Source organism: Colobus angolensis, unplaced genomic scaffold, assembly GCF_000951035.1.
Source record: "Colobus angolensis palliatus isolate OR3802 unplaced genomic scaffold, Cang.pa_1.0 Scaffold46, whole genome shotgun sequence".
Classification (NCBI taxonomy): domain Eukaryota; kingdom Metazoa; phylum Chordata; class Mammalia; order Primates; family Cercopithecidae; genus Colobus; species Colobus angolensis.
Genome location: NW_012118043.1, coordinates 8,364,029 through 8,377,081, shown reverse-complemented (window position 1 = coordinate 8,377,081; position 13,053 = coordinate 8,364,029). Strand labels below are relative to the sequence as shown.

Here is a 13,053-nt window from a genome sequence, read left to right as displayed (position 1 = left end):
TTCCAGTGTGTAGGAGCCGCAAATACAGGTGTGGGTAATTGAGAGAAACCATGACAGCTTAATCAGTGTGGGTCTTGGTCATTCTGTTACTCTTTTTTGTTTGTTTGTTTTTGTTTTTGAAGCCTTCCTAGAGCTTCCAGTGTGTAGGGAGGTAGGCAGCAAGACCAGGCAGCTGTAGTAAAGTGTATCAAATGCTGCAATGGAGAACCAGCAGGCCCCTCACTTATCCCCAACTTGGGAGACGCAGAGAGGCTTCCTGCAAGTGAAGTCTAAGATAGTGACAAATGAATCAGTCAAAGGGGAGCAGGGAGGACTGTTTCAGACACACAGTATGGCACATGCAGGCCTTTGGTAAGGAACAGAAAAGGTAAAGGTGGTTGGATTGAAAGGGACTAGTGCTGGGTCTCCTCTCTAGGCCCATGTGCAGGAGTTTCTCCTTTAGTACTGGACAGTGTAATAGGAAGCAACGGAAAGGTCTTGCCTCCCATTTGCCTGGTTCCCAGCTGAGACCTGACCCAGCGAATGTGTGCTGAGCAGGCGGCATCACCCCCATTGAACCGAGCTCCTGCCCACGCTCCCCACAATTCCTTCCCGCATCGATCTCTTGTGTTTCTGTGGGCTGGGCCAGCTGTACCTCTGGGAACCAGGCCACGTTTTCTCTTCCATACCTGGGAATATAAACTTTTCTGAGTTAGTATAGGCCACTGCCCAGAGCAAGGGAAACTGAGGCTGGGAGAATAGTATCCCAAGAGAGAATGGGAGAATGGTGTCCCAAGAGTCTCAGAAGCACTGGACTCCTCTGACCAATCAAGGCTGTTTAACTGTTCCAGGAGAATTGAATTTCTCTGTCCCCCACTTTGGGAATGGCTGTGATCCTGGGCGAGTGCTGCAGGCCAGGGCATGTGTTTGAATCTTTAGGGCAACCCCAAAGCTGGCTGAGGACCTGGCACTTGGTAGGTGCGCAGTAGGTGTGTGAACTGCAGGGACACCTCTACTTAGTCCCAGGACAATGGCCCTTCTGAGCTCCCAGATAGAGGAGGCAGGCCCTCTCCCCACCGTGGGTGGTCCCAGGCCCGCTCTGAATCTGACCCCAAACCAGCCTCATGCTCAGGGGACTTGGGGAGTGGCCACAGTGATGGCTGTGGCTGCTGTTTTGGTGTCAGTGTTTTGTGCAGGTACCCTGTACATGTCCACACACACTCCTCTGTAAGAAAACCCCTGGGGGAATGAGAAGCTCAGCAGACAGAAGCAGAGACAGACTCCTGGAGGGGGATTAAGCACTCTCAGAATTATGTCATGCCCAGGTCAGCCAACAGGACTGTCCCTCCACTCACCTTCCACTGTTCCCCCTTCCCACACTGGGGTTCACCCAGCAAGTGGAGCTGGAGTAGCTAGGGGTTGTGACCCCATAGTTGGAAGCTGTGTGACCATAGGAAGGGCCTAAGGGGAAGGGAGGAGGCTTGGGAGGGGCTTCTGGGAGCCAAGGTGGGCAGAGGTGGGAGGGGCGCCGCACAGCACCCTGCTCCCGAGTTGTCCGTGAAAACATCAAGCTGTTAAGTAGGTATCATTGGGTGGTAGATTTCCCTAATATTTTTTCTTTTTGTTTAGCTGATTTTTGCATTTTCTAATTTTTCTACGAAGACTGCGTATTGTTTGTGTCATTGAAACGAATAAGGGGGATGGAATTTGCAAGGAGCGACCCGAGTGTTGTCCTGGGGGCATCCACATTGGGGGTCCTGTGCTTCCCCAGGAGTGGGGACTTACTTGCGTGTGCAAACCAGCAGTTTCCAGCCCTCCCTTTCCTCCTCGCCTTCCATGTCCTCTCCCACCTCGGTCTAGGTGTGGGGCTGGGGCGGAGGGGAGGGGTGAAACCGTATGGAGTCCTGTCCTGCCTGCCACCGCGTGCCCAGAAACGCCCACTCGAGCCTTGGAGCTGGGCTGCACTGCGGAATCAGTGCCAGCTGGTTGTCTGTTGATTTGCTGCCTGCTCCACCGGATGATGCGCTATTTGAGGGCAGGACCGGATCTGAGTTGCCAGGGGCTGGGCGCCCAGTGGGTGCTGAGAGCACACTTCTGACTCTGAGAGCACACTTGGAGGCAGCGGGGAGGAAGGGGTGAGGCACAGCGCGTGGGCGGAATGGGGAACCCGCCAGGCTGGCTTGCTTGGTTCCCAGGGGGTGTGCGGCTTCAAGTCTAACTTCCCCTCGGGGTTTCTTTCCTAGATCCACTTCCCGGACGTGGAGCGGGTCGAGTGGGCCAACAAGGTAAGGCCGCTGGCAGGGCCTAGCAGGGCCGGACGCTCGCCAGCCTCCAGCAGCCTGATGGGGGCCTGGCGGCAGTTCCCTTGCCTGACACGGGCAGGGATGCTCCCTTTCCCTCTTCTTTCACCAGAATGGCTTGCTTTTGTTAACAACAACAACAACAAATTTAAATTAATATGTGGTCACAGCAGAAAAGTTAGAAAATACAGACAGGTACAGAGAAAAGCACAATCCCCACTGGCCTACCAGGTCATGGAGCTGTACTTTCCTAGGGAGAGGAAGACATTAATTAGACAACAGCTTCTGGACACCGCCTGGTTTCCTGCGTAGATCCAACACCATTGCTGCGCAATCTTGGGCAGACTGCCTAACGCCTCTGAGCTGGTTTCCTTATCCGTAAAATGGGAATAATTAGAGTCCTCGCCCTGGCTCGATTCACTGACGTCACTACTGTAATTGCTGTTAGGTCACCCCTGGGAACTCCCCTTGGGCTCTGCTGCCAGATGTCCCAAGGAGGCCCCTGCTGGATGATGACCCCTGGCTGAGCCCTCCCCAGCAGGAATCCCGACTTCACAGAGGACAAACCGGAGGCTTTCCCCTCCCTGATCTGCCCAGACCTGTCCCTAACTGTGAGGGCTCCATGGCAGCCCCCATCTCAAGTCTCCTGACTGAGGAATTTTTCTAATACAAACCTTGCCTCTGGGAGGAGGCTTAGCCCGTAGCAGGAATGACTTAGGTTAGGTATGCGAAAGGACTTCTGATGGATGTTGATCCAAGATTGCTATTTTCAGATTACCAGAAGTGTCACTGCTGAGTGCATCAAAAAGCATTCCCTAGCAGGCCGTGGTAGCACACACCAGGGTACCAATTCCTTGGGAGGCTGAGGCAGGAGGATTGCTTCAGCCCAGGAGTTCAAGGCCAGCTTGGGCAACATAGCAAGATTCCATGTCAAAAACAGCAACAAAAAAAGAACAGAGAACATTCTCAGCCTCTGGGTAAATTTGGAAGAGGCAGGTTGCTGCTTTAAGAGGAGTGACGGGGTTTCTGGGGATTCATGCAGGACCCAGTGCCTCTGGGGCAAACCTTGTAGAGTTCCTTCTGTACTGTGTTAGCTGGTCCATGGATCTCTGCCTGCGTTATGTCTTTCTTTCAGTAATACACAGAGGCCTACACAAGGCATTGGAGATATAAGACTGTTGGGATATGAGGCTCCCACCTTCGTCTTGGATGGGGAGACAGACAGCTGTGTAGGAAAACCACATACTAGGGCACCGAGTATGTCCTAACAAGCTTTATACTCAGGAGGCACTTGGCCAGTAACAAACCAGCGAGACAGGAAGATGAGATCAGACCCGAGGAAGTAGAACCTGGGGTTTGGAGAGGCCTTTGAGAGAGATGGGAACAATGAGTCCTGGAATCTCACAGCCTTTAGGCTCCTCCAGTGATTGCTTTGGAAGGGGCACATGGAGGAAGGACATGCATATTTAAACTGAAGCCCAAGCCCACAGGAAAGATACAGTCTTGTATCTCCAATGCTTTGTGTAGGCCTCTGTGTATTACTGAAAGAAAGACGTAACGCAGGCAGAGATCCATGGACCAGCTAACGTAGTGCAGGAGGAGCTCTGCAAGGTTTGCCCCAGAGGCACTGGGTCCTGCATGAATCCCCAGAAACCCAGTCACTCCTCTTAAAGCAGCAACCTGCCTCTTCCAAATTTACCCAGAGGCTGAGAATGTTCTCTGTTTTATTTTTGTTACTGTTGTTTTTGAGATGGAATCTTGCTATGTTGCCCAAGCTGGCCTTGAACTTCTGGGCTGAAACAATCCTCCTGCCTCAGCCTCCCAAGGAAGTTGGTACCCAGGTGTGTGCTACCGTACCTGGCTAGGGAATGCTTTTTGATGCACTCAGCAGTGACACTTCTGGTAATGTGAAAATAGCAATCTTGGATCAATATCCATCAGCTCGGGTAACACAAGGGGACCGTATCTCTACAAAAACATTGAAAAGCCAGGTGTGGTGGTGCATGCTTGTAGTCCCAGCCACCCAGGAGGCTGTGGTGGGAGATCACCTAATCTGGGGAGGTCGAGGCTGCAGTGAGCTGTAATCATGCCACTGCACTCCAGCCTGGGCAACAGAGTGAGACCTTGTCTTGAAAGAAAAAAGAAGGCCAGGCACCGCGGCTCACGCCTGTAATCCCAGCACTTTGAGAGGCTGAGGTGGACAGATCACTTGAGGCTAGGAGTTCAAGACCAGTCTGGGCAACATGGTGAAACCCCAACTCTACTAAAAAAAAAAAAAAAAAAAAAAATTCACCAGGTGTGGTGGGAGGCACCTGTAATCTCAATACTTGGGAGGCTGAGGCAGGAGAAGCACTTGAACCAGGAGCTGGAGGTTGCAGTGAGCCGAGGTCGTGCCACCGCACTCCAGCCTGGGCAACAAGAGCAAAACTCCATTTAAGAAAAAAAAAGATGATGGAGAAGACTTGCCCCAAACAGAATGTACCTGCTGGCTGGCCCTCCCTCCATTCCCCTCTGATTTCCACCATCCTCCTCTGTCTCTGCCATCTTCCTTCTCCTCAGGTCCTGCACTTGGTTCCCAAACCAGCACAGTCAGTCATTCTGCTGCAGAAATCGGGCAAAGGCTGCCTTTTCTGATTGCTAGAAAATTAAATCCACAGGAAACAATTTAACTTTCTATCTGTAATTTTGTTCTTAGACTTCATGCATCTACTACTTTTTGTTTAAACCACAGTGTAGAACGAGATCATGTCTTAGCACAGAACTAAAGGGCTTCCTAATATTAAATGTAGTGAATATTTCATGGTGCTCTGCAGAATAGCACCAAATCTTGGGGTCCTGCCTGCATGGCAGTGGGAACCACGGCTGTAGTTACCAGATGTTTGAAGGACAGACAGATGAACAGGTGAGCAGATGGGTGGGCAGGCAGGCAGGTGAGTGCTGCAGCATAGGGAACCCCACCCCAAGACCAGGCTGCAGGGAATCAGGACCTTGTCCCATGCAGCTCTGGGTCTGCGGTGGGAGTACAGACCTGACTACCAAGGGCCTCTTCCCGTCTTCACAGATCATCTCTCAGACCTGGCCCTACCTGAGCATGATCATGGAAAGCAAGTTCCGGGAGAAACTTGAGCCCAAGATCCGGGAGAAGAGCATCCACCTGAGGACCTTTACCTTTACCAAGCTCTACTTTGGACAGAAGGTGGGTGTGTCTCGGGAGGGTCAGCCTGGACTGGCTGTGCAGTCTTTTCTCTGTCCCCTCTCCTCCCACCTTTCCCCCATCCAGGCCAGTCATATGACTGCAGAGATCCCACTGGACCTTACAGGGGGACACCCCCACCACCACCAACACCACCAACACCACCTGCATTTCCCAGCCTGTCAGCCTCAGTGGACGCCCTTCCCCCATATCCCTGTACCACCATCTCCCCGGGTTCCAAGGAAGCCTGGCTCAGAGGGAACAGAAAGGAAAGGTGGGAGGTATTTCCACTTTTCTTAAGGAAAACTTTGAAGACATGCCATGGTGGTAGCCAGACAGATAGAAAGATAGAAATCATAGTCGCTAACCTCAGTGCCGGTGACCACATGCTCACGGTTTGGGTAGTCGGTGCCGCCAAGCACTTTATATTCTCCACTAATTGGCTGTTAGGTCACTCAGTGTCACAAGTCCATGCTAGTTCTGTGAAGATCAGCAGGTGTCCCAGGATGAGATGGTCTGTGGCCAACGAAGTTTGTGTCAGCACACCTAATGTCATGGTCCCTGTCTAGACTGGGCTTCCTGTTTCATGTTTCAGCCTTGGTGCCCTACTCCTCCTGCCTCGAAGTGCCCCCAGTGACTTGAGTCTTTTGATCATCCAAAATGTATCCCCCAGCCAGAGACCACTGTGACCTAGTAAATGAGAGGCATTGGCATCTGGTCTTCCCAGCAATGAGCAGGTGTCCAAGTACAGGCCAGCCTGCTGAGAGCTGTCTGCCAGCCCTGCCTGGCTAGCCCCTGGGCAGGGGTGGATTAGGCAGGCCTGAGCCCTGGAGATTGGGATTTCTGCCACTCAAACTGGCTTGTGCCAGCATCTGTTGGTTCCTGCATTCATTTCTTGTTTCATTCACCTGTGACTTACTGAGCACGTGCTGTGTGCTGGGCATTATAGAGCTGGGTGTGGCTGCACCCCTTCTGTGGGAGGGACACATCAACCTGTGGATTACAACGTGGCAGTATATGCATGCATGATGGCAGAGGAATGCGAGCTCAGAAATGGAGGGGTGGAGGGGCTGTGGGAGTCAGGGAAGACTTCCAGGAAACGGTGATGACTCAGTTGGCTTTTGAAGAATTCAGCAGGCTAAGAGCCAAGCTTGCAGAGTGCTGTGTTCACAGCAGAGCCTGCTCAGCCAGGCTGCTCCTCCGGTGGTTGTATCTATGGCAGGGGTCCCCAGCTCTCAGTACCAGGCTACACACCAGGAGGTCAGCAGCCAGGACGAGCATTGCTGCCTGAGCTCCGCCTCCCGTCAGATCAGCAGCAGCATTACATTCTCATAGGAGCACAAACCCTACTGTGAACTGTGCATGTGAAGGATCTAGGTTGCATGTTCCTTATGAGACTAATGCCTGATGGTCTGAGGTGGAACAGTTTCATCCCAGAACCATTTCCCACCCCACCCCCGGTCTGTGGAAAAATTGTCTTCCAAGAAACTGGTCCCTGGTGCCAAAAAGATTGCGGACCTTTGGTCTATGGGATGCAGCACTGCTGGCAAGCAATCCTAAGAAATGATATTTACCACATCAGAAGAACCTGGAGGGGAAAGCTGTAGGCTGAACAGATGTCCCAGCCCTGCAGGAGAAACACCCGCCTCCTAATCCTGGTATTCAGCGCTCTTCATGTCCTGGCCCCTCCCTCCTCCCCGCTGCTCTCCCATTCCCCACATGTCCCCTCCTCTCCATTGTGGGGTCACAGAGGACTCCTCACACGACCCTCCTGGGCTTGGCCAGGACCCAGTGCACTCACCACACCCCCTTTCTTCACACACCCATAAACGTTATTTTTTTCAGCTGCCATAAGCATTCATTCACACCCGTGAATATTGCCAGCTTCCTCCAGTTCCCATGCCTATGCCCAGCTCCACCCTGTGCTGTGGGGCCAGTGACTTGACTTCTCTAAGCTCCAGTTTCCTCACGTGTAAAGGGAAAGGACCCACTTCCAGAGTTTGCTATCGGGTGTGAACAACAGGCCTGGCCTCAGGGCCACTCTGTGGTTGTGTGAGTAGTGGCAGGAAGGGAGAGAAAGGAGGGGGCACATTCTAGGGAGGGAGGTCTCTGGGCTGCAGGATAGATTTACATGTCTGTGCCTCATCCTGGTGGTCATACTTGTTGCTGATAAAGCCCAGTGCCGGGGGAAGGGCTGGCAGCTGTCCCCTGCTACAAGAAGCGTCTGACCTAGCCCTGTTGGCATTTCTTCCAGTGCCCCAGGGTCAACGGTGTCAAGGCACATACTAACAAGTGCAATCGAAGGCGTGTGACTGTGGACCTGCAGATCTGGTGAGCTCTATCGGGCCGGGTATGGGTTTCAGGGTGTGAAGGGGACACTCTGTGGGAACAGCCAGTTTGAAGATGGAGTAATATATATACACTCTGACTTGGGATGTAGAACCCCTCACAGGACGCTCCCCTCCTCCCAGCTTCTCCCATCCCCTGGCATACTCTGGGTTCCAAGGCCTGGGCAGCAGAGCTTTCTTGGAAGCCAGGGCTGGGTCGCTTGGAGGATCAGACCAGCTGCCTCAGAGAGGATGTGTCTGGTGGGACCAAGTGTGACAAGGAGATGTGAGGACTCATGGTGAGGCCCAGGGAGCTCTAAGCACAGGCTGTGAGAGGTCAGCTGGAGACCTGGGCTCTGGGGCACCTCAGGAAAATAGAGAATGCAAAGACACATAAGCGACTAGTTCAGGGGGTTGGGCAAGGATATCTCTTTGAAATGAGGTTCATAATGGGAGTGAGTCAGGAAGAAGGGAGATTCAGTCCAGGAAGCCTTCCTGGAAGTGGCAAGATTTGCACTAAAAAGACAAAGGATGAACTTCTGAGGATCCAGAGTGTTGCCCTTCCTTTCCCGTATCTCATTCTGTCCTTAGCCTAGAGGCTGGCACTGACAGCATGTTGGGAAGATAGGAGCCAGTTCTTCGGACCACCCATCCCCATTTGGGGGCTGCTCCCAAGTGTCTTGGGATGGTGACAGGCTATGAGGTGCTGCCAGCCCCTGGGGCTGTGCCACGAGATCCTTGTAGAAATAGGGCACATCGAGGTTGTGTGGCCCACTCAGCTGCCCAGGCAGCTCCCAGAGTCCCCATTTCCCCTGTCTGGCTCACTCCTGCCCTTTCAAGAGGCACTCAGTTTTTGCACAACTTGTGACATTGGGCTCCTCTGCCTGTGCCCTGCACATGTGTGCTGGCTGCCCTCTCCCTCCCCTGAGTCTCCTTCAGTGCTTTCACAGGATCTGCTGATCTTTACCTTCAAGGGCACCCATTCTGGGCTCCCTGTGCCCATCACCTGGCGAGAGCCACTGGATGGACTCGGGCTTCTATGCTGAAGCCTGAGGCCTTGTTACCTTTGCCCACCTCCACCAGCCCCAGCAGCACTTGGGATGTATGCAGTGGGGGCTGCTTCTGTGTCCCCATGAAAGACACCTGGGCAGAGATGGGACAGGGGGACAGCAGGGGTGGAAAGGTGGGCAGTGTGTTTATCAAGAGCCCCTCCTTTTCATCTTCAGGGTATCGTGGGGCGAGGTGAGTGCCTAGAGTCACTGCTGTCATGGTCAGAGATGAGGATACGCCCGGGATACCTGAATGCAGGGGTGCACAGGGCCTGCCTCCTGGGGTCTGGGCTTGGATCAGGGTCTGGGTCAGGTCTGAGCAGAGCCGAGAAAGGCTGAGGCTACTAGGCCATGTGCCCAGTACGCAGAGCTCAGGGCTGGCAGCTGGCTGCCTGGGCTCAGGCTCTGTGACACTGGGCAAGTTATCCAACCTCTCTGAGCAGGTGGACCTGTCCCTCCTCCCCACTTTCCTTCTCCACCCCCCATTTCAGCTACATCGGGGACTGTGAGATCAGTGTGGAGCTGCAGAAGATTCAGGCTGGTGTGAACGGGATCCAGGTGGGTGGAGCCCGGTGGGGCTGCCTCTCTTCCAGCCCCCAGGGTGGGGATCAGGGAAGGGGAAGCCGGGTCATGCCAGAGTAGGCTGCAGAAGGCGGTGGCGACACTAAACACAGAGGATGGTGACTACAGAGGAGCTGTAGGCCTGAGGGTCACACGGCCAGGACGTGGTGGCGGGGCTTCACCAACCCACTACTGTGCTCTAGAGACCCCCAGCCTCATCTGACTGCAGAGGCCCTGGAGAGGCTTTGGCTGCCTGGTGAGGAGAGAGGTGGTGTTCATGGAGCGATGGAAAGCCATTGCTTTGGGACTGAGGTGGACCCAGGAGGTGAAAATAACTCTCGGTGGGAGCAGAAGAGCTGATTTGGGCCTGGAAATCATTCCTGGGTCCTTGCTGACTGGGCCAGCCCAAAACTTGGCAAAGGCTATGGGTCTCTCAGGCCAGCACACCTGTGGAGGGCAGTGGGGCCAGCTCAGGGCCCCTTGGTAGCTGGCAAGAGGTGGCAGCTGTGTCCAGGCCTCGGCACGTTAAGTATGGTTCCTGCTGTGAGAGCAGGCGGCCTGTGGCAGGTGGTCCTGACATGTGGGGCAGCATGGGCATGAAATGAGGCAGCAGATGGCCTCAGCGGAGCCCAGCAGGCATGGGGACAAAGGAAGCCTGGCCCCTCATGGGCCCTCTGTGCCTATCCAGTTGCAGGGCACCCTGCGGGTCATCCTGGAGCCCCTCCTAGTGGACAAGCCCTTCGTGGGAGCCGTGACTGTGTTCTTCCTTCAGAAGCCGGTGAGTCGCAGGGACTGCGGTAAGCCTGCTGCTCCCTGGGAGTAGGCACTGGTCTGCTGGGCCCTAGACATTGGGTTTGAGCCCAAGAATGGACATTGTCCAAGCCCACCGAGACCTGGGCAGTCACACTCCTTATCTCGTTTAATCCTTAAGGCAGCTTGAGCTAGACTCTGCCCTCCCCAAGATGAGGCAGCTAAGCTCAGAGAAGGTCACACAGACAGTCTGAATTGGAGCCGAGGCTCAAACTCAGAGTTGTCAAAGTCCAGGCCAGCCTGTGGCCATGTGGATGATCCCACTCCTGTGGGGGTTTTGCCCAGGAAGCAGCAGGTTCCACAACCCCTGCCCCATCCTGAACTGAGGCCTGGGCCCTCAGTACCGCTAGATGCCTGAGCTGGGCTGGGAGGTGGCCTCGCCTGCCTGACACCCTGGCGGAGGGTGCTCTGCCTGCTTTCCCCCAACCCCCACCCCGGCAGGCTGGGTTCTCCATGCACATGGGTGTGAGGCTCTTGGCAGGGGGTTCTCAGCCCTGGGCTCCCAGCCCTTTCCAGACTAATAGCTTCCCTCTGCCCCTGAAGCACCTACAGATCAACTGGACTGGCCTGACCAACCTGCTGGATGCACCGGGAATCAAGTAGGTGCCTGGGAGAGCCTCGAGGGAGATCGTAAGTGTGGGGGCCTCCAGGGCTCTGCAGCCAGTGACGGGAGCTGTGCAACGGTGGTGCCTTCCCTCCTGGTGCTCCCTGCGGAGGGAGAAGCATTGGTCTGTTTGAAGTGGGAGTGGGAGTGGGAGGCAAACAGTGTTGTGTGGCCTCTGTGTGCCAGCACACCCCCAGCCCACACCACACACACACCCCCCCATGTAGTAGGCAAGAAGTCCTTTGCTGAATGTTGGGCTGACGTTCAGGTCCCCGTCCTGGTGCAGGGGAGAGTGGCTGTGTCTGCTGAGATGTGGTCCGAGGGGAGGCTGTGTGGCTGTGGAACCAGAGGCAGCCAGCTCCTGGCTCTGTCACTTAGCAGCTGAGTGAATGTGGAGAAGTTGCTTCACCTCTCTGGGCTCTTCCTCGTAAAAGGGGAGCCTGGTTCCTCTGCCTTGGGTCCCTCCGAGGACACTCAGCTGTGTGGTGGCAGCGCACTGGGTGTGGACACACGAGTGTCCTCCTTTTTTCCTCACTGTACCCCTCCCAAACCAAATGTGTGGTGAGAAGCCTGTGTGACTTCCCCTGACCGTGGTCACACACATAGGCATGGAAGGGGCAACTGTCACAGCAGAGGCCGGTGAGGAGCAGCTGGTCCTAGAGGGCTCGCCATCGGGGGGCAAGTGAAGGCTTCTCTCAGAGCCCCAGGCCCTGTGAGAGGAGCAGAGAAGGGCACCAGCCCTATTGGACACACCTCCCCAGGAGGAAGGGACAGTTGGACTGGCCAGGGCTGGCACCAGCTGGCTCATCAGGCTCGGGAGGGCCGCTGACTCGCTCATTCACTGACATCTGCATGGATCTCACCCACACTGGACAAAGGGAATCCAGGCATGCGTTCTTTTATTCAAAGAGTATTTACTGAGCATTTACACTGTGCCAGCCCTGTTCCAGGCACCATCCCTGACCCCCAGTACCAGGAGGGGGAGTCAGGCAACAAACAACCCCAGGAACATGCATTTTTAGTCCCAGGTTAGAGGTGAGGATGCTGAGGTCCAGAGAGGTTAGTGACTTGCCAAGGCCACACAGCTAGTTGGTGTTGGAGCTGAGATTCTAACACAGGCATCAACCTTGCTCTTAGCCACCGTGCTGTGTGACCTCCAAGAACAAAGTAGCCTGGAGGCAGAGGGAGTCGGGGACATGTAGATGGGAGGACTGCTGCTGAGATAGAATGTCAGGGGCTGTCACGATGTATAGGCACACCCACCCCTACCCAGGCAAGTGGGGTCAGGGCTGTTCTCTAGGTGGGGCCCACCCTACCAGGCTGGGCTCCTGGTTTCTACTAGGGATGGAGTGGCAGGTGGCATGGGGGAGGCGGTGTCACCCCTCCACAGCTGGTCCTGCCTTGTGTCCAGTGAGGTGTCAGACAGCCTGCTGGAGGACCTCATTGCTGCCCACCTGGTGCTGCCTAACCGTGTGACTGTGCCTGTGAAGAAGGGGCTGGATCTGACCAACCTGCGCTTCCCTCTGCCCTGCGTGAGTACCCAGTACTGGCCACAGACCAGCCTGCTGGGAGGCAGCGCAAATATCCTCTCAGCCTTCACATGTGGTGCATTGGCTTTATTTCACACTAATGCTTGACGGTCCCAGAATAACGGTACAAACCCCATTGCCCACGTCATAATTACTAAAGACATTTTGTCCTTGAGGTGTATCCCACTTGGGAGGTGGTGTCAAATTTATTGCATTTTAAACTTACTTGGAATATTTCCTGTTTGTGACAACTGGCCATGAATATTTACATTGACTTGTTTCATTCTATTCTCCATTTTTAGAGTTTTTTACCTTAACTTCCTTTTACAATTATGTAAAGTAGTTGTATGCTTCCAAAGTTCAACTAAAAAACAAATTACATTTTAAGGAGTCTGGCTTCTATCCCTTGTTACCTCCACCTACTCCCCACCCTTCACTTATAAGTAATAGTTTATCCTTCCATTTTATTGATTGATTGATTGATTGGGTCTTGCTCTGTTGCCTAGCTAGGCTGGAGTGCAGTGGCGCAATCACAGCTCACTGCAGCCTCCACCTCTTGGGCTCAAGCAGTCCTCCTGCCTCAGCCTTCCGAGTAGCTGGGACTACAGGTGTGCACTACCATGCCTGGCTAATTTTTGTATTTTTTGTAGAGACAGGGTTTTGCCACGTTGGCCAGGCTGGTCTCAAACTCCTGGGCTCAA

General features: G+C 54.3%; 1 protein-coding gene across 1 annotated transcript in view; it reads left to right on the top strand.

The window, feature by feature from the left end:
- ESYT3 (extended synaptotagmin-like protein 3) overlaps positions 1 to 13,053 on the top strand; it is a 44,268-nt gene that overhangs the window by 15,842 nt on the left and 15,373 nt on the right. Inside the window, exons 2-8 of the mRNA XM_011958138.1 lie at positions 2,223 to 2,264; positions 5,341 to 5,475; positions 7,727 to 7,803; positions 9,340 to 9,406; positions 10,098 to 10,187; positions 10,763 to 10,818; positions 12,235 to 12,355. Of these exons, the coding sequence (XP_011813528.1) occupies positions 2,223 to 2,264; positions 5,341 to 5,475; positions 7,727 to 7,803; positions 9,340 to 9,406; positions 10,098 to 10,187; positions 10,763 to 10,818; positions 12,235 to 12,355 (588 nt within the window). The remainder of the gene's footprint in view (positions 1 to 2,222; positions 2,265 to 5,340; positions 5,476 to 7,726; positions 7,804 to 9,339; positions 9,407 to 10,097; positions 10,188 to 10,762; positions 10,819 to 12,234; positions 12,356 to 13,053) is intronic.